At 33.9% G+C, this 22,877-nt stretch overlaps 1 protein-coding gene across 5 annotated transcripts in view; it reads right to left on the reverse strand.

The window, feature by feature from the left end:
- The window catches only part of PCYT1A (phosphate cytidylyltransferase 1A, choline), a 61,885-nt gene that overhangs the window by 33,724 nt on the left and 5,284 nt on the right, over positions 1-22,877 (reverse strand). For 4 of the 5 annotated variants that reach the window (XM_074301539.1, XM_074301541.1, XM_074301540.1 and 1 more), the window contains one exon: positions 671-797. In XM_074301539.1, coding sequence (XP_074157640.1) covers positions 671-797 — 127 coding nt within the window. Of the gene's footprint in view, positions 1-670; positions 798-15,832; positions 15,853-22,877 lie in introns of those variants that run through there. The other variant, XM_074301542.1, reaches the window with a different exon arrangement.

A 22,877-nucleotide genomic window follows, 5' to 3' on the forward strand; every position in this document is an offset into this window, starting at 1 on the left:
GGTAAAGATGCTCTGTAAGTTAAGCACACATAATAATGAGAAACACTTGTATTTTTTGGAACACTTTTACCATTTACTGATTGTACAACAATAAAAGGAACTGAAAACTTCAAGGGAGTTGGCAATGTTTCTAGGGAAAGGTTTGATGAAATATTACAAAGCTGAGATCGAGTGGGAAGGTTGGGAAACAGTCTTGGGTCTAGTTTCCCATGTGAGACATACTTGAAGTATGAATGAAAGAAGGCTTTGGGAATAAGAAGCAGTCAAGTAAACAATGATCTTACTTTTTTGCAGCAAAATAGAGAGGACAAGGTATAAGAATTGAATTCACTGGGAAAGTAAGTGGTGTTAAATTGAGAATCCTAAATTAGAGAGGTGGTTAGAACCTCTATTTCCCTCAATTCATTGCTAAAGCTTGCTATTTGGCCATAATTTGTACTTAACACGTCCAAACTTTACCAATATTCCTTCCGAACTTTTGTATAAAGTAGTTCACCTAAATTGTGAATTATACTATACCTGCACAGGCAGATTAAGCCTTATGAAAACTGTGTGAATAAGGAATCTTCCTGTTAATTAAGAGAACATGCAACATTGATCTCAAAAATGCCATTTCAATTCCTTTTAAAAATGAGAAATGTCAAAACAAAAAAATCCTTTGTTTACTTACAAATGAGCAGCGAGGCATTTTGGCAAAAACCCCATCTTCTTCCATTGCCCCATTGGGTCCAATCGATTCTCTTCTCCTCTTCCTTGAATTCAATTTGGTTGAATTCGGTGCATCCATTTTCTCTAACCTAAACATAAAAGATGGAAGAGATTTTCTTCTTACTAGGGAAGAAAAATCAACCTAATATTTCAGTGACAACAACAACAAATGATCAAATCCAAAGTATTCTTTTCTACAAAGAATGCCAGTTTCATTTGGCATAAGCAGTAATACTCAATAAGATAGAAATAGTGAATGATGCCTCTCAAAGAGCATCACCTTTATTCCCTTTTGCTTTAATTAGCTTGTAAGGAATATTCTTATTAAGGAATACTTATGAAAATCTACCTTTGACATCCTTCTCTTGGAAACTAGCTAGGATGTCAAAAGTAAATTTCACCTGTTCATTATTTTACTACATAGATCCATGGCCAGCATTATCCAATTGACAAATGGTCAAAGGATATGAACAGGTAATTTTCAGATGAAAAAACTCTATTTGTAGTCATATGAAAAGGTGCTCCAAATCACTATTAATCAGAGAAATGCAAATTAAGACAACTCTGAAATACCACTACACACCTCTTAGATTGGCTAAGATGATAGGAAGAAATGATGATGAATGCTGGAGGGAATATGGGAAAAGTGGGACACTGACACATTGTGGGTGGAGTTGTGAATGGAGCCAACCATTCTGGAGAGCAATTTAGAACTATGCTCAAAAAGTTATCAAACTGTCCATACCCTTTAACCCAGCAGTGTCATACTGGGCTTATTTCCCAAAGAGATCTTAAAGAAGGGAAAGGGACCTGTATGTGCAAGAATGTTTGTGGCAGCCCTTTTTGTAGTGGCAAGAGACTGGAAACTGAGTGGATGCCCATCAATTGGAGAATGACTGAATAAGTTATGGTATATGAATATTATGGAATATTATTGTTCTGTAAGAAACAACCAGCAGGATGATTTCAGAAAGGCCTGGAGAGACTTACATGAACTGATGCTAAGTGAAGTAAGGAGAACCAGGAGATCATTATACATGGCAATAACAAGACTATATGATGATCAATTCTGATGGAAGTGGCTCTCTTCAACAATGAGATGATTCAAACCAGTTCTACTTGTTCAGAGATGAAGAGAGCATCTATACCCAGAGAGAGAACCGTGGGAAAAGAGTGTGGATCACAATATAGCATTCTTATTCTCTCTGTTATTTGCTTTCCCAGTTTTTTTCTTGAATTTTTTTCCTTCTTGATCTGATTTTTCTTGTGCAACAAGATAAATGTATACTTTATATATATAATACATTTTGACATATTTAACATGTACTGGACTACCTGTCATCTAGGGGAAGGGATGGGGAGGAGGGGAAAATTTGGAACAGAAGGCTTTACAAGAGTCAATTACCCATGCATATGTTTTGTAAATAAAAAGCTTTAATAAAAATAAATAAAAAAGAACCATGGCCAGTATAAATTTTTATGATTGTACCATAAGTTACTGATTCATGTTACAGACTTTGTTGGTTGTTTGAGGCTATGTTTCAATGAGTACTTGAAACTTTTTTTGCTCTCATTCTTCTAAGTCTTATCTACTTTCACTTTTTAAACAACAGATTCTTGGTTATCTGATGCCTGTTTTCTTTTGCCTGTGGCTAGCCCAGTGTAGTTATTTCATGTGATATAACTGCTTTAATATTCTAGTAATCCCAGGGAGGGCATATAATAAGCAAGAACAATTCAGACTTAAGTGAGAAGGGGAAGAACCTAGAAGATCCAGGTAGAAGGTAGTCTAGGCTGTGGGAGAAAAATGTTTGGGAACAGGGACTATATCTCAAATATATATATTTTAAATTTTCCATAGTACTTACCATTATTCTATCATGAAACTCAGTGAATACTTTTTGAAAGTAAGAATGGATGGGAGATAGGGAGTTGAGGGACAGAAGTTTAGATGTATACATATTACAAGGAATCTATGCTGCTAGACAGTAATTAATTTAGTCTTGATCATCTTATTTCTTCTTATAAGGTTTAAGATAATACCCCTCTCAGGGGGTATTTGCTTAAAAAAAAAAAAAAAAAAAATCTAAGGTCAACAAATCAGCAGCCAAAAGCCAGGATCCAGACAATTAACTAGACAAAACCCTTTTTGATCTTCTGCCCTTTCCTCTCCCTATCCCCTCACCTTCATGCTCCACAAAAAGCAAGCTCCTTGTATTTTGGTGTTCTCTTGCTGAGTGTAGTATATGCAAAACTTTGTTGAATAGAACTGTCTGAGCACAACCTGAGCAGGAGCTTCTAGTGGAGGGCTATAACAGGAAGATAGAGGATACTTGTAGGAAGCTGCCTCCCCAACTAAAGATATCTCTCATGTGGAATTTACTTTGAAGAATAACCTGATAAGCCAATTACAAAGTCCAGCTGTCACAAGAATAACTGAATGACAGACAGGTTCATATTCATTGACCATTTGTCAATTGGGGAATAACTCATATTCTTATAAATTTGACTCAATTCTCTCCATATATTTGAGAAATGAAGCTTTTTTTTCCCCCAGAAAAACCTGCCATAATATTGGGGTAAGGTTTTTTGGAGATACTTTTTTGCTCTTCTCCTTCTAATCTTGGCTCCATTGCTTTTCTTTGTGCAAAATCTTTTTAATTTAATATAGTCAATATTATTCATTTTACATCTTGTAATACTCTTTCTTGTTTGGTCAAATTCTTTCATTATCCATAGAACTACGGGTAAAATTTTCCTAATTTTCTTATGATATCCCCTTTTCACATCTAAATCATGTGTCCATTCTGACCTAATCTCACTATCACATACTATCTGGTGTGAGATACTGACATATACTTTGATTCTACCAAACAGCTTTTCCAGTTTTCCCATCAATTTTTCTCAAGTAATGAGTTCTTGTCTCAAAAGCTGGAATCTCTGGGTTTGTCAAACGTGAGATTACTCTGGTCATTCACTACTGTGTATTTTACACTAACCTATTCCACTGATCTATCACTTTATTCTTAGCCAATACTAAATTGTTTGGAGGCAGCTAGACAGAAAAATGGTCAGAGTGCTAGATCTGGAGTCAGGAAGACTCATCTTTTCCAACAATGGAACAACTCTAGCCTCAGACATTTACTAGATTATGTGACCCTGGGCAGATCATTTAACTCCATTTGCCTCCATTCTACATATATAAAAAGAAAGAAATGCCAAACTAAGTATTTTTTCCAAGAAAAACCCAAAACACACTGTAAAACAAATACAATGTAAGACTGTTTTGATGATTATTGATTTATAAATCAATTTGAGACCTGGTATTGTTAGGCCACTTTTTTTTCACTCCCCCCCCCCCAAATTCTCTTGACATTCTCAACCTTTTGTTTTTCTGCATAAATTTTGTTACTATTTTTTCTAACTCTAATTTGTAATGGCTGATTTGATTGGTATGGTATTGAATAAATTAATTTAGATAGAACTGTCATTTATTATATTGGCTCAGCCTACCCATGAACAAATACTATTCCTCCAATGATTTAGATTTAATTTCATTTGTTTGAAAGCTATTCAGGAAATCTTCAAGTCACCCCTGACTCTTTTTTTTTTTTTTTTAAATAATTTTTATTATATATATTTTTATAATATTATCCCTTGTATTCATTTTTCCAAATTATCCCCCCCTCCCTCTACTCCCTCCCCCCGATGACAGGCAATCCCATACATTTTACTTGTGTTACAGCATAACCTAGATACAATACATTTGTGTAAATACCATTTTCTTGTTGCACAATAAGCATTAGATTCCGAAGGTACATGTAACCTGGGCAGACAGATATTAGTGCTAACAATTTACATTCATTTCCCAGTGTTTCTTCTCTGGGTGTAGCTACCTCTGTCCATCATTGATCAACTGGAAGTGAGTTGGCTCTTCTTTATGTTGAAGATATCCACTTCCATCAGAATACATCCTCATACAGTATTGTTGTTGAAGTGTACAGTGATCTTCTGGTTCTGCTCATTTCACTCAGCATCAGTTGATGTAAGTCTCTCCAAGCCTCTCTGTATTCCTCCTGCTGGTCATTTCTTACAGAGCAATAATATTCCATAATCTTCATATACCATAATTTACCCAACCAATCTCCAACTGATGGACATCCATTCAACTTCCAGTTTCTAGCTACAACAAAAAGAGCTGCCACAAACATTTTGGCACATATATGTCTCTTTCCGCTCTTTAGTATTTCCTTGGGATATAAGCCCAGTAGTAGCACTGCTGGGTCAAAGGGTATGCACAGTTTGATAATTTTGGGCATAGTTCCAAATTGCTCTCCAGAATGGCTGGATTCTTTCACAACTCCACCAGCAATGTATTAGTGTCCCAGTTTTCCCACATCCCCTCCAACATTCATCATTATTTGTTCCTGTCATCTTAGCCAATCTGACAGGTGTGTAGTGGTATCTCAGAGTTGTCTTAATTTGCATTTCTCTAATCAGTAGCGATTTGGAACACTCTTTCATGTGAGTGGATATAGTTTCAATTTCTTCATCTGAGAATTGTCTGTTCATATCCTTTGACCATTTATCAATTGGAGAATGGTTTGATTTCTTATAAATTAGGGTCAGTTCTCTATATATTTTGGAAATGAGACCTTTGTCAGAACCTTTGCTTTTAAAAATATTTTCCCAGTTTGTTACTTCCCTTCTAATCTTGTTTGCATTAGTATTATTTGTACAGAAACTTTTTAGTTTGATGTAATCGAAATCTTTTGTGATCAATAATGATCTCTAGTTCTCCTCTGGTCATAAATTCCTTCCTCCTCCATAGGTCTGAGAGGTAGACTATCCTCTGTTCCTCTAATCTATTTATTATCTCCCTCTTTATGCCTAAATCATGTACCCATTTTGATCTTTTCTTGGTATATGGTGTTAAGTGTGGATCCATATCTAATTTCTGCCATATTAATTTCCAGTTTTCCCAACAGTTTTTTCCAAATAATGAATTTTTATCCCTAATGTTGGTATCTTTGGGTTTGTCAAAGATTAGATTGCTATAGATGTACCCTTTTTTGTCCTTTGTATCTAATCTGTTCCACTGATCTACAGGTCTATTTCTTAGCCAATACCCAATGGTTTTGGTGACTGCTGCTATATAATATAGCTTTAGATCAGGTACACTTAGACCACCTTCCTCTGAGTTTTTTTTCATTAGATCCCTTGCAATTCTCGACCTTTAATTCTTCCATATGAATTTTGTTGTTATTTTTTCTAGGTCATTGAAATAGTTTCTTGGGAGTCTGATTGGTATAGCACTAAATAAATAGATTAGTTTGGGGAGTATTGTCATCTTTATTATATTCGCTCAGCCTATCCAAGAGCACTGAATGTCTTTCCAATTATTTAAATCTGACTTTATTTTTGTGGCAAGTGTTTTGTAATTTTGCTCATATAATTCCTGACTTTTATTTGGTAGATGGATTCCCAAATACTTTATACTCTCAACATACCCCTGACTCTTAAAGACTTCATTTGGGCTTTTCTTGGCAAAGATCCTGGAGCGTTTTGTCATTTCCTTCTCCATCTCCAGTTGCATGCAGATGAGGAAAACTGAGGCAAATGGGGTTATTTCCCCAGTCACGTAGTTAGTAATGGTCTCAAAGCATATTTGAACTCAGGAAGAAAAGTCTTCCTGACTCCAGACCCAGCATTTTATTCACTGTGTGACCTAAAAGCCTTGCATTTATGTGAAAAATATTTTACAAATGTGTTTCTATAGTTCTAATATTTCATATTCCCTACAGTTATTTTAAATGTTATTTCTTTTTCTATTTCTTCCTGTTGGGACTTGCTGGTATATATATAAAAATACTGATGATTTTTTATGGGTTTATTTTATATCCTGCAACTTTGCTAAAGTTGTTAATAATTTCAACTAGTTTTTTAGATAATCTCTAAAATTATCTAAGTATAAGTCATAATCTTAATTATACTACTATACCATCTGCAAAGTAATAGTTTTGTTTTCTCATTGCCTATTCTAATTTATTGTACTTATAAGTACAAATGTTGAATGACAATGGTGATAATGAGCATTCTTGTCCCTGATGGCACTGGGAAGGGATCTAACCTAGATAATGATGAATGTTGAAGGGGATGTGGAAAATTGAGATCCTAATGCATTGTTGGTGGAACTGTGAAATGATTCAATCATTCTGGAGAGCAATTTGGAACAATGCCCAAAGGGCTGTCAAACTATGCATTTGATCCAGCATTCTATACTGTGTCTGTGTCCCAAGGAGATCATAAAAGAGGGGAAAGGATCCACATGTGTAAAAATGTTTGTGACAGCCCTTTTGGTAGTAGCAAAGAACTGGAAATTGAATGGACACCCATCAGTTGGGGAATAGCTGAATAAGATATGGTACATGAATGTAATGGAATATTATTGTTCTCTAAGAAATGATGAGAAGGATAATCTCAGAAAATCCTGAAAATACTTTGAACTGATGCTAAGTGAAATGAGCAGAACCAAGAGAACATTATATACAGCAACAACAAAATTATGTGATGATCAACTGTGCTGTACATGACTCTTTTCAACAATGAATTGATTTATGGCAATTCCAATAGATTAGTGATGGAAAGTGTAATCTATAGCCAGAGAGAGAACTGTGAAGACTGTGAATCAAAGCACAGTATTTTCTTTCTTTTTTTTTTTTAATTTTAAAATTTAAAAAATTATTTTAATACACATTGTTTTATGAATCATATTGGGAGAGAAAAATCAGAACAAAAGGGAAAAATCATGGGAAAGGAAAAACAAAACAAAACAAAAAAAAGAGTGAATATACCATGTATTGATTTATATTCAGTCTCCTTAGTTCTTTTTCTGGATGCAGATGGCATTTTCTGTCCAAAGTCTATTGGGACTGCTTTGAATCATGAACTACTGTGAAGAACTAAGCCTTTCATTGTTGATCATCACACATTCTTGCTATTATTATGTACAATAAATGTATTCCTGGTTCTGTTTGTTTTGCTCAGCATCAGTTTGTGTAAATCTTTCCCAGCCTTTTCTAAAATCAGCTTGTTCATTATTTTTTATACAACAATACTATTCCATTACTTTCATATATCACAGCTTATTCAGCCAATCACCAATTGATGGACATTTACTCATGTTCCAATTCTTTGTTGCCACAAAAAGAGCTGCTACATACATTTTTGCACATGTGAATCCTTTTCCCTTTTTAATAATCTCTTTGGAAGAGTTTGATAGCCCGTTGGGCTATCCAGTTCGATTGCTCTCTAGAATGGTTGGATCATTTCACAACTCCACCAACAATGCGTTAGGGTCCCAGTTTTCTCTCATCCCTTCCAACATTTATCATATCTCTTTTCCTGTCATCTTAGCCAATCTGAGAGGTATGAGGTGGTACCTCAGGGATGTTTTAATTGGCATTTCTCTAATCAATAGTGATTGAGAGCATTTTTTTATATGACTATAGATAGCTTTAATTTTGTCATCTGAAAATTGTTCATATCCTTTGACCATTTATCAATTGGGGAATGACTTATATTATTATAAATTTGACACAGTTCTTTATATATTTTAGAAATGAAACCTTTATCAGAAATACTGGGTGTAAAGATATTTTCCCTTTTAATCTTGTTTCTATTGGTTTTGTTTGTGCAAAACCTTTTTAATTTAATGTAATTAAAGTTATCTCTTTTGTCTTTCATTATGTTCTTTAGCTCTTCTTTGGTCATAAATTCCTTCCTTCAGCTAATCCAATTCCAATTGATCAATGATGGACAGAGTCAGCTATACCCAGAGAAGGAACACTGGGAAATGAGTGTAAACTATTAACATTTTTTGTTTTTCTCCCCAGGTTATTTTTACCTTCCGAATCCAAATCTTCTTTTGCAACAACAACAACAAAAAAAAAAAAAAAAAAAAAAATTCGGTTCTGCACATATATATTGTACTTAGGATATACTATAACATATTTAATATGTATGGGAATGCCTGCCATCTAGGGGAGGGGGTGGAGGGAAGGAGGGGAAAAATTTGGAACAGAAGGGAGTACAAGGGATAATGTTGTAAAAAAATTACCTATGCATATATACTATCAAAAAATGCTATAATTATAAAATTAATTTTTAAAAAATTCTTTCCTTCTCTAAAGATCTGAAAGATAAATTATCCCTTGAGCTTCTAATTTGTTTATGGTATCATCCTTTATACTCAAATCATATACTCATTTTGACCTTATTTTGGTATGAAATATGACATGTAGGTGTTGAGTTTCTGATATATTTTCCAGTTTTCCTAGAAATTTTTGTCAAATAGTGAGTTCTTATTCCAGAAGCTGGAGTTGGGGGTTTCTCAAATTCTAGATTACTATAGGCCTTGATTATTGTGTCATGTGTATCTATTTCACTGATCTACCACTTTAGTTCTTAGCCAGAAGCAAATGGTCATGATGCCTGCTGCTTTATAATATAGTTTTAGATTTGATACTGCTAAGTCACCATCCTTTGTATTTTTTTTCCATTAATTTCTTTGATATTCTTCACCTTCTGCTCCAAATGAATTTTTGTTATTTTTTCTAGTTCTACAAAATAATTTTTAACAGTTTGATTGGTATGACACTGAACAAGGAAATCAATTTAGGCAGAATTGTCACTGTAATTATATTGGCTCAGCTTACCCATGAGCAATTGCTATTTTTCCTTTCTAAAAAAAAAATAATAGTTTTTTATTTTTCAAAATACATGCAAAGATAGTTTTCAATATTCACCCTTGTAAAATTTTGCTTTCCAAAATGTTGTCACTGCTTCCCCATTTCCCTCCTCCCCTAGAGAGCAAGAAATCCAATATAGGTTGAACATGTGCAATTCTTCTAAACATATTTCTGGATTTATCATGTTATACAAGAAAAATCAAATTAAAAAGGAAAAAATGAGAAAGAAAAAAAAACAAGCAAGCAAACAACAAAAACAAAAAAGTGAAACTGTATTGTTGTGATTCATATTCAGTCCCATAGTCTTTTCTCTGGGTACAGATGGCTCTATCCATCACAAGTCTATTAAATTTTACCTGAACCATGTCATTGTTGAAAAGAGCCAAGTCCAACCCATTGGATTGTCATATAATCTTGTTATTGCTATGTACAGTGTTCTCTTAGTCAAAGAATTCCTTTTACTCAGAACATGACTGGTAGTTCAGAATGTCTTGTTGATTCTGACAAGAGAAGTTAGGAAAACCAGAGTACAAATCCCACCACAATCACTAGCTAGTTATGTGACCCTGGGCAAGTCACAAGATCAATCTGCCTAAATCTGCCTAATTTTTTAAAGAAGCTTTTAATTTTCAAAACACATGCACAGATAATTTTTTCAACATTGACCCTTACATAGTCTTGTGTTTCAGATTTTCCCATTCTTCTCCCCATCCCTTCCCGTAGATGGCAAGCAATCCAATATATGTTATACATGTTAAAATATGTTAGATCCAATATATGTAAACATATTTATACAATCCTCTTGCTGCACAAGAAAAATCAGATCAAAAAGGAAACAAAATGCAAGCAAACAACAAAAAGAATGAAAATGCTATGTTGTGGTCCACACTCAAGTTCCCACAGTCTTGAGTAATCAGAAGTGACTATATGATGATGAAATATTAGCATTCTAATAGTAGGAGAATAAAAAAGTGTCCCTTCAGAACTTTAGTGTCTTCGAAAGTACTAAGGGAGTTAAATGAGAAAAAACAAGGGGATTTGTTCTGTTTTAAGGGGATGGAGGGAAAAAAAGAGTAAAACAAATACACTAGTGAACAAAGGAAAGGGGTCAAATTTACTATTTCTCATAACTGGTTTGACTGAGAATAGTATGGAGGAAGAAATGGGGAGAACAGATATCAAAAGAACATTATTACCCTTATTTGAAATGGATAAAGGAGAGCTAATCTCTCTCTCATACAAACTGTCTAATACAGATATATATCAAATGGATAACAAATAGGGATGGTGGAAAATATCAAACAAGGAATAATCACAAGAAAAATAAATTGGGATTTTAGGTGGGAAGAAAATTAAAAGGAAAAAAAACTGGAATTTAAGGGAGTGTCAATCAATTACAAAGTGACTCCACAAACTATAGTATATCAATATGTTCTACAAGTAATGACAAAATCAATACGAGAAAAATCTGGGCTGTTTGAACTGATGTAGACTCAAGTAAACAAAAGCAGAACAATGAACAATTCATGCAAAGGCAACAATACTGCAGAAAAACCATCCCTGAAAGACTTTAAAAAGTTGATCATTGCAATGACAAGCAAGTTTCCAGAGAATATATAATGAAACTTATTACTCTAGAAGCAGTGATTTTTAAGCTACAGAGAGAGATACACGTTTTTTGATATGGCCATTGCATGAAGTTGAATTGCTTGACAATATTTAATTGCTAGAACATTCTTCATTTTCTCTCTTTTTTTTTTTTTTAAATGGAAGAGGTCAAGGAAAAGTGGCTAATAATAGTGATTTTTAAAAAGAGGTATTGAAACATTTTGCAAAATTCAATAAACAAGGAAATCCAGAAGTAAACAGAACTTCAAAGAAACATGTAATTTGTTATATACTTTTTAAAAAAACCAAGCAGTAAGAAATGCAGTTTACCTATAATCTTTATATTCTATTTCATATATGGAAGTAGGTTTTTTTGGGGGGTGTTTAAAAACAGAATTTTTTAAAAAATGTTTTTAAATGTGTGCAATAAAAATAGATTAAAAAACCCCATAGGGCTCTTTTGTGAGTAAACTATATGAACTATAACTTTTATTTTGACTATTAAAAAACTTTTAAAAATATATCTACTAGCTCAGTTGAATTTCTGATAGGTGAAATTACATTGTATCTTTCAATGTTCTGCGTAATTAGCTTAGAAGGGAAGAGGGTTTGTGATTGACTAACTCCTTAATTATACAATTAATTCTTTGGAACCTAAAACAAGGTTTTATATTTGTTTACTTTTCATTTTAACAGGGTTTTGGCCCACCCAGAGTCCTGGCAGTCAAGCTCATTTTGTATATTGAGTCTATATTAATTATCCTCAAATCTGTGACAATCAAAATTAAGCTTATCTTCACTTTATTTAACAAAATCTTTAATTAAAATTTTAAACACTTTGGTCAAAATTCTGTGTCCAATTCCTAGAAATTTCCCTACATTAAGATGCTGTACAAACAGCTATGCACTGTTTACAATAGTCTACAATAGTCTTCATCTACTATTCTTACCAAAAAAGGAAATGAGGTTAATTTGTCATGACTCAAGTCTTCTCTAATAATCATTTGATTCTTTCCTAATTACTTACAAGTCATTAATTTTCTTGGGAATTGAATAAAAAGGTTTATTGGTCTGTAGTTTCTAGAATCCATCTTCTTCCCCTTTTAGAAAAATCTGAACTGCAACCAATTGATAATTTATCCAAGATGACCCATCATTCTGCACACTCCTTCAGGAAATTTCTGACAAAGTTTCTAGATAGATTTTCAAAGAGGCAAAAATACAATTACAAACTTAAAAATGAGTGAATTTTAAAAAATATTTTTCTTTCTTGCTTCCTATTTACTGCAAAAAAGATACAAGTCCCCAATATTCACTCAAAAACAGATTCTTAAATGTATGTACTGGACTATATGTGGATCAAATTTATCTCTGAAACCTCCACAACCAATATCCAAGTCCTCAAGTTCCTACAAGTCTTCCTTATCAAAACTTAGCTGTATGATATGGCTAGAGCCATATAGACCTTGCTTCAAATCATACCATTTATTTTACAACAAATCTGTCTGATAACAATGTCTCACATTCAAGATTTATAAGAACTTATTGAAAGGATATGAACAGGCAGTTTTAAAAAGAAAGTTATCAGCAGCCTTGAAGAAAAAAAATGCTCTGACTAGATTAGAAAAGTTCAAATAAAAATAATGTTGATGTTCTATTTCACATATATTAAACTGACAAAAAAAAAAATGGCAAATGCTGGAAGAATCTACAGCTGGAGCTGTGAAATGACCCAGCCCTTCTGGAAAGCAATTTAGAACAAGAACCCTCAAATTACCAAACCAGGAATATCTTTTGACCCAGCTATTAGACAGATCTGTATCTGCAGATTAAATCAAAGAAAGAGGAAAAAGACTATCAACAATAATATTTATAGTTGGTTTTTTTTTTAAATAATATTCTCAAACTGAAAAGTAAAGGGGTATCCATCTACCGGGGGATGATTAAACAAATTGTTTCCCAGAAGATTCTTACCAAAATCCTTGGCACCTCAAATAGTTCAACATCAGAAACAAAAATATTTTATCAGTGGAAATGAGATTTTAAAAGAAGCATCTGTTTTATCACAACACCCTAAGAACAATGGGATTTTTCTATTTGGCTTGTAGATTGTGGTTGTTTGTCCTTCATTATTGAAGGTACCATGACACTGGGAAAGATGATATCAAGACTTGCAAGTGAACTGGATTAAACGAGGGAGGGCCATCTAGGCATCCAACCTCACTCTCTTCCAGAGCCATCTGATTCAACAGCAAAATTCAGATCATAACAACTGGAGAGAGCTCTGAATGCAGTGGGAGACCTTGGCCTTCTTAAGCTAAGGTCTTTTCCAGGTCTCAGTCTAAGGCAGTTTGTAGATTAAACAACAACCTCATTTATATAGCACATTAAAGATTGAAAGTTTTTTTTTACAAATATTATCTCATTTTATCCTCACAGAAACTCTGGAAAGTAGTTGCTAATATTATAGCTACTTTACATTTGATAAAACTGATTATGGCAAAGAAAGGTTAAATGACTTGCCCAGGATTCACACAGCTACTACGTGTCAGCCAGTCTATATACTGCATCACCAGCCATCTACATGTTCACATAGGTTGTCTTTCCCATTATAATCTGAGTTTCTTGATGACAGTGTCTTGTTTTAGTATCTGTAATCTCAATGCTTAGCCTAGTACTTTGGACAAAGAATTCAATGCTTCATTTATTATCTTCACTTAAAAGAGTATTACTCTACATGAAATGGACAGTTTCCAAGGAAACTGGGAAAACCAAATCCTAGCCCTGTATTTCTTTCACTTTCTCTTTCCTCCTAATCATTTGCTGCAGAATAGGGTTGGGGAAGGTCAATAAATACAAGTGTGAGGACTGAGTCTGCTATAAATGTATACCTAATTCAACCAGGCCATCACTTAAATAGAGCATTTCCACCTTAGGTACCTACTATTTGGGCAAAGTCAAGATTAAAGCCTGAAAAAGAATAAGACACTTTACTTAAAAGTGAGATTCTGAGAGAAACCAACCAGGCACAGGACAAGGGTACAGGGAAATACTGCAGGTGATTTCACAGGCAAAAATAGTAATGATTGAAGGAAGAGCAGTGCAGTAGAAAGATAAGCTCATTTGAGATATTTGAGATTTTTGATTAGTGAGACATGTAGGTGGAGATACTCTATTTAAGTGATGGCCCAGTTGAAATTAGGTATACATTTATAGCAGACTCAGTCCTCACAATTATATTTATTGATCTTCCCAAAACCTATTCTATAATGCATGACTAGGAAGAGAAAAGAGTGTGAAAGAAATATAGGGCTGAGATATGCAAAGGCTGAATGAGCTGATGCTGCTGCAGGACAGTAGAGTTTACCCTATATAGGGAAAAGCAGCTTGAAAGAATTATGATGAGTATTTTTTAGGATGAGAATAATTGACAACAGAATGAAGGCAGAAATGGACAATTCTTATTTGTTTTCTCCTCCAAGACTGTAGTTTGCTCTGGTGGAGCTGGAAGAAAATATGCTTGCTGATATCTCACTCACATTTTATTAAATTCACGAGTGATTTTCTCCAATAAGAACCATCTAATATTCAGTAACTTATATGCTATGGTTGAAGGGCTTTCCACATTCATTATATACAATATGAACTAATTTTGAGTAAGATGTCTGATCTGGAGAAAAAAATTCCTTCAATCATTATTATTCAAAAAAATTTCTTTCCCCACCCTCCTCTTCTCCAGGCTAAGCATACTTTGAATTTTTTCAATTTACTATCTATCTCATGACATGATCTCACTCTGTACTCTTCACCATCCTGGCTGCTTTCATTTGGATACTCTCATATCTTCTACCCCAAAATGAACATTTAACCTCTTCTTTCCACTCCTTATACTCTCTCAGTAATCTTGAGTTCCCAGAGGTTCAATTTTCATCTGTATTCAGATGAGTCCCAAATATACATACATTTTCACATTACCAGGCACCTCCTGGACTTTTCTAACTGAATCTCATTAACATCTCAAATAGAATATGTGCAAAACAGAATTATCTTCTTTCCTGTTAAAGCCACTATCTCCCTCCTAACAGTTTTACTCATGTTTAACAGTACTACCATTCCTCTAGTCTTTCAGGTGCATCCCTTAGGAATCACTCCAACTCATTCTCTATATTCAAACTAATTGCCAAATTTTATCAATCCTTTATCTCTATAACGTTTCATCTGTCCCCTTCTCTCTAGTAACATGGCCACCATCCTCTCACTCTCTGTGTCCTAGACTATTAAAAAAGCATCCTAATTTAATTTTTCCTTCTTTTCTTTTCTTTCAATTTATCCTCCACACAGAAGCTATATTCATAAAAGTACATGTCCAACAACATCACTCCCTTGTGGAATAAATTTCAGTTGCTACTACTGATATAATATTTAGAATAAAGACACCTCTGGTTTTAACTAAAGGTCTTTTATGTTCTATCCATAGCTTTCTAGACTGACTTCACATTCTTCCCCTTCATGTGTTTCACGTTTCAGTTACTAATAACTTTTCCAATTCAATTTTTTGTATAGTCATATATTGACTTCTTAGAGCAAAAATCAAAACCAATGAGTTAGAAAAAAAAATATGATATTTAATTAAAACATACCAAAACCTTGCAATACTGATGCAAAAATGGCAAATATGTATATAGTACTATCACCATTTTCTACTTAAATTTAATCAATATAATGATATTACTATATTATGGGGGTCAAAAGAGACTTGAAATTACCTCAATCAGCAACTATTTAGTCTCCTGGAAATCCATCTGTAAAGTCTTAAAGATAAAAATTGTAGATTATGAATCATCTCAAAAAAAAGTAACTAATAGAGGGAAAATTTTACCTATAAAAAGGTTAGTATAACTCAAACCAAACCACCTCAAGATGATTTAAAGATGCAAGGATGGACAACATGATATGAACACAAAAAAACAAGGAAAAACTTTGTATCTGTTCATGTAAGATAATAAGATATACAATGACCATAACACTGTAATATATAACCACATAAAGCAATCAAAATGTTTAAAACTATAAAACTTGGCCCTCCAGAGATATAAGAAGGCACTTTTCCCCCATTCTTTGTAGAAATTGAGTATCCATGGGTATGGGTATCCATGGATGTGGAACAGTACATTTAACATCAATTTTTTCCAAAGTATAGATTACTTCTGATTAACTATGTGGATATTAACTCTAGAAACGGAGTAGATACCCATCAGTTGGAGAATGGCTTAATAAATTATGACATATGAATGTAATGGAACATTATTATTGTAAAAGAAACAATCAGGAGGAGGATTTCAGAAAGACCTAGAGAGACTTACATGAACTAATGCTAGTGAAATGAGCAGAACCAGAAGGTCATTGTACACTGCAACCAGATTATGTGGTGATCAAGATAGACTCTGGCTTTTTTCAAAGAGGTGATTCAAGGCAATTCCAATAGAACTGGGATGGAGACAGCCATCTGTCCCCAGAGGGAGGATTGTGGAGACTAAGTGTAGCTCACAACATAGTATTTTCCACCTTTTTATTGTTGCTTCCTTGCTTATGTTTTTCTCTTTCTCTCTTTTTTTTTCCTTTTTGATCTGATATTTCTTGTGGAAATACGTGGATAAATGTGGAAATATATTTAGAAAAATATAAATGTTTAACCTATATTGGATTACTTGCTATTTGGGGCACGGGTAAGGGAGAGAGGAAGGGAGAAAAATTTGGAACACAAGGTTTTGCAAAGGTGAAAGTTGAAAACTATATTTGCATGTACTTTGAAAAATAAAAAGTGTTAAAAAAAAAACACCCTCCTTTGTAACAAAGAAGTAAAATTAAATAATAAACAAAAGGACACATTTGCCATTTCTGTTAGCATAAGTTTCATTCTACACCTATAATCTACCACTTCTCTTTCAAGAGATATATAGTACATTTCATCATCAGTCCTCTAGAGTCCAGTAGTCATTGCAATTAATAAGGATTGATATCTTTTAATTTTGTTTTTCTTTACATTTTTGTGGTAATAGCCCATGTTGCTCTCTTAGTTGTGCTTACTTTCTTCTATATCAGTTCATAGAAACCTTTCAAAATTTCACCGATATCCTCATATAGATTGTGCTGTGTGCAGTACTAAATATTGTCTTATATTAATATATCAAAGTTTGCTCAGCCATTCTTCATCAATTGATGGGTGTCTATTTTGTTCCTACTACTATGTGGTAGCCATGCTGCTGTGATCTTTTGATATTTATGGTACTTCTTTTTCTTTGACCTTCTTCAAGTATGGCCATGTAAGGCCAATATCACTTATAATAAAAAGGCATAAACATTTTAAATCAATTCACTCTTCAAAGTAAATGTTTTCCTTTGAATATGACAAAATCCTAACAATATTCCTTGAAAGATGGAACAGATAACGTGATGACACTAATAATTAATATAAAACAAAGCATCCAATATTATATACATCACTAATTAGGCTCTTACTACATCTCATCTAAGGATGACATCATAACTAAAACCATGGAACTTAAGAGTTGGAAAGAACACAACAAAAGTCACAAATATTTAAAAGGCTACATTGTCAACAAAAAGGATACAGCTACGGTACTTTCTTTTTAAAAAAAAATTATTTTTTTATTAAGGCTTTTTATTTTCAAAACATATGCATGGATCAATTATCTATTGATAACTGCAAGGATAATTGATCCCTGCAAAACCTTGTGTTCCAAATTTTTCCTTCCTTCCCTCCACCACCTCCGCAGATGACAAGCAATCCAATATGTTAAACAGGTTTAAAAAATGTTAAATCCAATATATGTATACATATTTATACAATTATCATACTGCACAAAAAAAAAATCAGATCAAAAAGGAAAAAAATGCAAAAGAAAACAAAACATAAGCAAAAAAAAAATAAAGTGTGAAAATGCTATGCTGTGATCCATACTCAGTTCCCACAGCTCTCTGGGCTCTTCATCACAAGATTATTGGAACTGGCATGAATCATCTCATTGTTGAAAAGAGTCTATCAGAATTGATCATCCTATAGTCTTGTTGTTGCCATGGACAATGTCTCCTGGTTCTGCTCATTGCACTTAGCATCAGTTCGTAAGTCCCTCTAAGCCTCTCTTAAAATCATCCTGCGAATCATTTTTTATAAAACAACAATATTCCATAACATTCATATCATAACTTATTCAACCATTCCCCAACTGATGGGCATCCATTCAGTTTCCAGTTTCTTGCCACTACAAAAAGGGCTGCTACAAACATTTTTGCACCTGTGAATCCTTTTCTCTTTTTTATAATCTCTTTAGGATACAGACTCAGGAGAGACACTGCTAGGTCAAAGGGTATGCACAATTTGACAGCCCTTTGGACATAGTTCCAAATTGCTCTCCAGAATGGTTGGATCAGTTCACAACTCCACCAACAATACATTAATGTCCCAGTTTTCCCACATCCTCTTCAACATTCGTCATTATCTTCTCCTGTCATCTTCGCCAATCTGAGAGATGTATAGTGGTACCTCAGAGTTATCTTAATTTTCATTTCTCTGATCAATAGTGATTTAGAGAATAAGGTACTTTCTTAATGAATCACTAACCCTCCTGGGTAATTTGGCTATCTGAAGAAAGCTGAATTGAATTAATGTTTTCCTTCTAGCTAATAGTAATATAATTATAGTAATCTTTTATCCCTAAATAGTCTTCTCTTCTTATCAAACTAATATAGCACTACATCTATATAGCAAGCATCAAAATGCGTTTTGATCTACTTCAAAAAGTTTAAATTTTAAAAGAACTTAAACTAATTCTTAAGGAACATTTAACCAATTTAAAAATTCACCTTAAATATGAAAGATCAGAAGCTCGACACTAAATTAATCCTCAGCCTTCTTACCCAAGAAGGTTAGCTGATTCTCTAAGAAAACAACAAATATTAGACAGCAAGGAATTTCAACTTCTGAGTTTGTCAAGTCAGAATAAGCAAAACTCTCAATATATTTTGAAGTTTTTCTTATCTAGCTATTCCAGCTTCCAATAAAATGACATCCTTCTACTTTCTTCCAATTGTCTTATTTAATTTCAGAAATAGATAAGATACACATTTTTAATATTGTTAAAAGCTGATATTAAATATATAACTGATATATGCAAATGTCTATCATTCTAATTCTCAAAAAAAAAAAAAAAAAAAAAAAAAAAAAAAAAAAAAAGACTTTGGGCAAGTCACCCAACCTCCCAAGGTCTTAGTTTACTTATCTGTAAAATGAAGAGATGTTCTCTGAGGTCCCTTACAATTCTAGATCTACAATCCTATTAAAAAATCAAGACAGCCTAAAGGAATTTTTTGGAATCAAACAACAATGAAGTGGGAAAGAGCTTGAAGGAGTTGAGAAAGTTTGCCAAGATAAATTATTATCATTAAATCACACCTCTATCTGTGTAAACAAATACCATGCGTGCAAAAGATATAGTGGCAAACTCAAATAAAGAGATAGTTTTGAAAAGCAATGTTCATTTGCTTGTGTATTATTTCTCTAAGGTCAATGACCATTTCTTATACATCCTTATGCCTCTCACAGTACTTCCACTGTACCTTAGCATAGGGTCCTAAACATAGTAAGAGCTTAAGAAAAGTTTAATGATTGGTATTCAAAGTTCAAGAGAAAACAGACTCCCTTATTTCATTGTGTGTTTGCTCAAGGAGTGAAGGGGGTTGTGAAAATACAGCAACTTTTTAGAAGAGGAGAGGAAATTTGAGAAGGAATGTCATTTTCCTGTGTAGCACTGGACACATCTGTTCACAACACTCATTCATGAAATTGAATGAGATCAAAGAGCAATTGTGTCAAAAATATAACTTCTCTCTAAATTAACATTACCGAAATGGGTCAGGACTTCTTGTTTTCTCTGTGACTTCTCCCTGAGAGATATTTCTTTTATCAAATGCCAACAAGCAGCACAAGGTTCTGTGACAAAAGAGTCAGACAAGCTGAATATGAAATCAGGGTGAGGTGCTCCCTTTAATATCACAACTACTCAGTCCTTAGAACACAGTCAACCTATTTTAATCATTCAAATTCCTCATTCTCAGGGGTTTCAAGAAGAGGATAACCTGCCCTCTTACCCAGAATTCGTCATGGATTCATTAATCAATTTTCCCAAAATGGGAATGTGCTCAAAGTTCAGAAGTAGGCTTTACTATTTACTAGAACTGCACTTAGAATTCTTATTCTAGTTCACAAAAGCTGGCTTCTCTTTCTGCTGACTCATTCCTTAGCACACACTGATTACCTTATTATTTAGTATTCCAATGATGTCCCTAGCAAGATCTAATAGGAAACAGCATATTTCTACTAAGGAGGCATATAAGAGGTGGAAAGTATGTGGGATAGAGATGAAAGCTATGATCCGGTAAGTCTTTCCAAACTTCATTCCAGGGAAAGCCTCATACACATACATGAAATCTGGACTCGTTGTACAAAATGGAAATACACACACACATACCCTCTCTCACTCCACCAAACACAGTTCACACTAGTCAAAGAAATCTTTTCTACCACTCTATTAAAGAAGCAAGCCCCACCCAGCTTGCCATTACCAGGATTTACTTGTTACAAGTTAAACTACCTAAAAATATGATAAATTGTAATCACATATACTTTGTTAAAACCAAAAACAAATCTAAGTGATATATTCTAAACTGCCAGACTACTATAAGGAATTACACGGAAATAGGAGAGCTCTGGGCATTATTACAATGTACAGTATTCTTGCTTTATCCATCTGTTTATATGCCAAAATGTCATATTAATGCTTTCCTCTTTCCCTCAGTACTTTCCCAAATGGTATACCAACAGTCAGCCTCAAAGTCAATAAAGCATTTAACAGTGTTTCTTACCTGGGGATCTTAATTCATTACTACCACTGGGAAATTTACAAGGAAACTGTGTTTAAAAAAAAAAAAAAAAAAAAAAAAGAACAGACTTTTCAAACTCAGCTTGGAGCAGTCCTAATTTTCTTGTTATTAAAATGTCATCTACAATGCATTGAGGGCTCTGGACAAGAACATGAAGTAATATCAGTCAAAATCGAAGAGCTTTAGCTCACATCCAACAGAAAAAGTCCTCAGTTTCAAGATAGGAAAAGAGAGCTAAAGTAACCTCCAAATACAACTGACTCCACTGCTAGGAATCTTTTTGATAAATGGAAGATTTTAGCCAGATTATGAGAGAAATTCTATTATGTAAGAAAAGGTGTGAGAAACAGATTATCTATTTGACTATGTCTCAATGAAGACATAGTCTGGTAAGAATCTGGTAAGAATCACTAGAATTTATACAGGTGTTCCAAAAGTGTCATTAAAGCTTAAAGCTGCAACTAAACATCTATGACAGTTGAGGGGAAATAAGGGGAGTCAGCATTAGGACCTATCACTTTTATCATTATAGGGAACTCAAATCACTATTGATCAGAGAAATGCAAATTAAGACAACTCTGAGATATCATTACACACCTGTCAGATTGGCTAAGATGACAGGAACAAATAACGATGAATGTTGGAGGGGCTGTGGGAAAACTGGGACACTGATGCATTGTTGGTGGAGTTGTGAAAGAATCCAACCATTCTGGAGAGCAATCTGGAATTATGCCCAAAAAGTTATCAAAATGTGCATATCCTTTGACCCAGCCATACTACTACTGGGCTTATATCCCAAGGAAATACTAAAAAAGGGAAAGGGACCTGTATGTGCCAAAATGTTTGTGGCAGCCCTTTTCATAGTGGCTAGAAACTGGAAAATGAATGGATGTCCATCAATTGGAGAATGGTTGGGTAAATTATGGTATATGAATGTTATGGAATATTATTGTTCTGTAAGAAATGACCAGCAGGAGGAATACAGAGAGGCTTGGAGAGACTTACATCAACTGATGCTGAGTGAAAGGAGCAGAACTAGGGGATCATTATACACTTCAACAATGATACTGTATGAGGATGTATTCTGATGGAAGTGGATATCTTCAACATAGAGAAGAGCTAATCCAATTCCAATTGATCAATGATGTACAGAATCAGCTACATCCAGAAAAGGAACACTGGGAAATAAGTGTAAAAACTGTGAGCATTGTTTTTTTTTTGTTTTGTTTTGTTTCTCTTTCTAGATTATTTTTACCTTCCGAATACAATCCTTCCTTTGCAACAACAAAATTCGGTTCTGCACATATATATTGTACCTAGGATATACTATAAGATATTTAATATGTATGGAAATGCCTGCCATCTAGGGGAGGGGGTGAGGGAAGGAGGGGAAAAACTCGGAACAGAAGGGAGTACAAGGGATAATGTTGTAAAAAAAAAAAAAAAAAATTTACCGATGCATACGTACTGTCAAAGAAAATGTTATAATTATAAAAATTAATAAAAGAAGTCTATCTCCTAAAAAAAAAAGAAAAAAAATCATTGTAGGGAACTCTCAGTGTGGAAAATTCCTCCATCAAATGGCACTTTGTAATTTATAATCTTAAAGAGCTTCCAGGGACACTAAGCTATTCTGAACTGCCCAGTGTCACACAGCTAGAATGTGTCAGTAGTAGGATCTAAACTTTGATCTTCCTTATTCCAGTGTTGCCTTCCTTTATCCACTATTCCAAGAAGTCTCACTTAAGATGTACCAAATGTGCCAAAGTTTGGACAAAGTCCAACACCATACTTAGAGAATTTCTATAGCTAATTTACTCACTTAATACAGTAGTATTTGACTGTAATGGG

The sequence above is a fragment of the Sminthopsis crassicaudata genome, chromosome 3, assembly GCF_048593235.1.
Source record: "Sminthopsis crassicaudata isolate SCR6 chromosome 3, ASM4859323v1, whole genome shotgun sequence".
NCBI classification, from domain to species: Eukaryota; Metazoa; Chordata; class Mammalia; order Dasyuromorphia; family Dasyuridae; genus Sminthopsis; species Sminthopsis crassicaudata.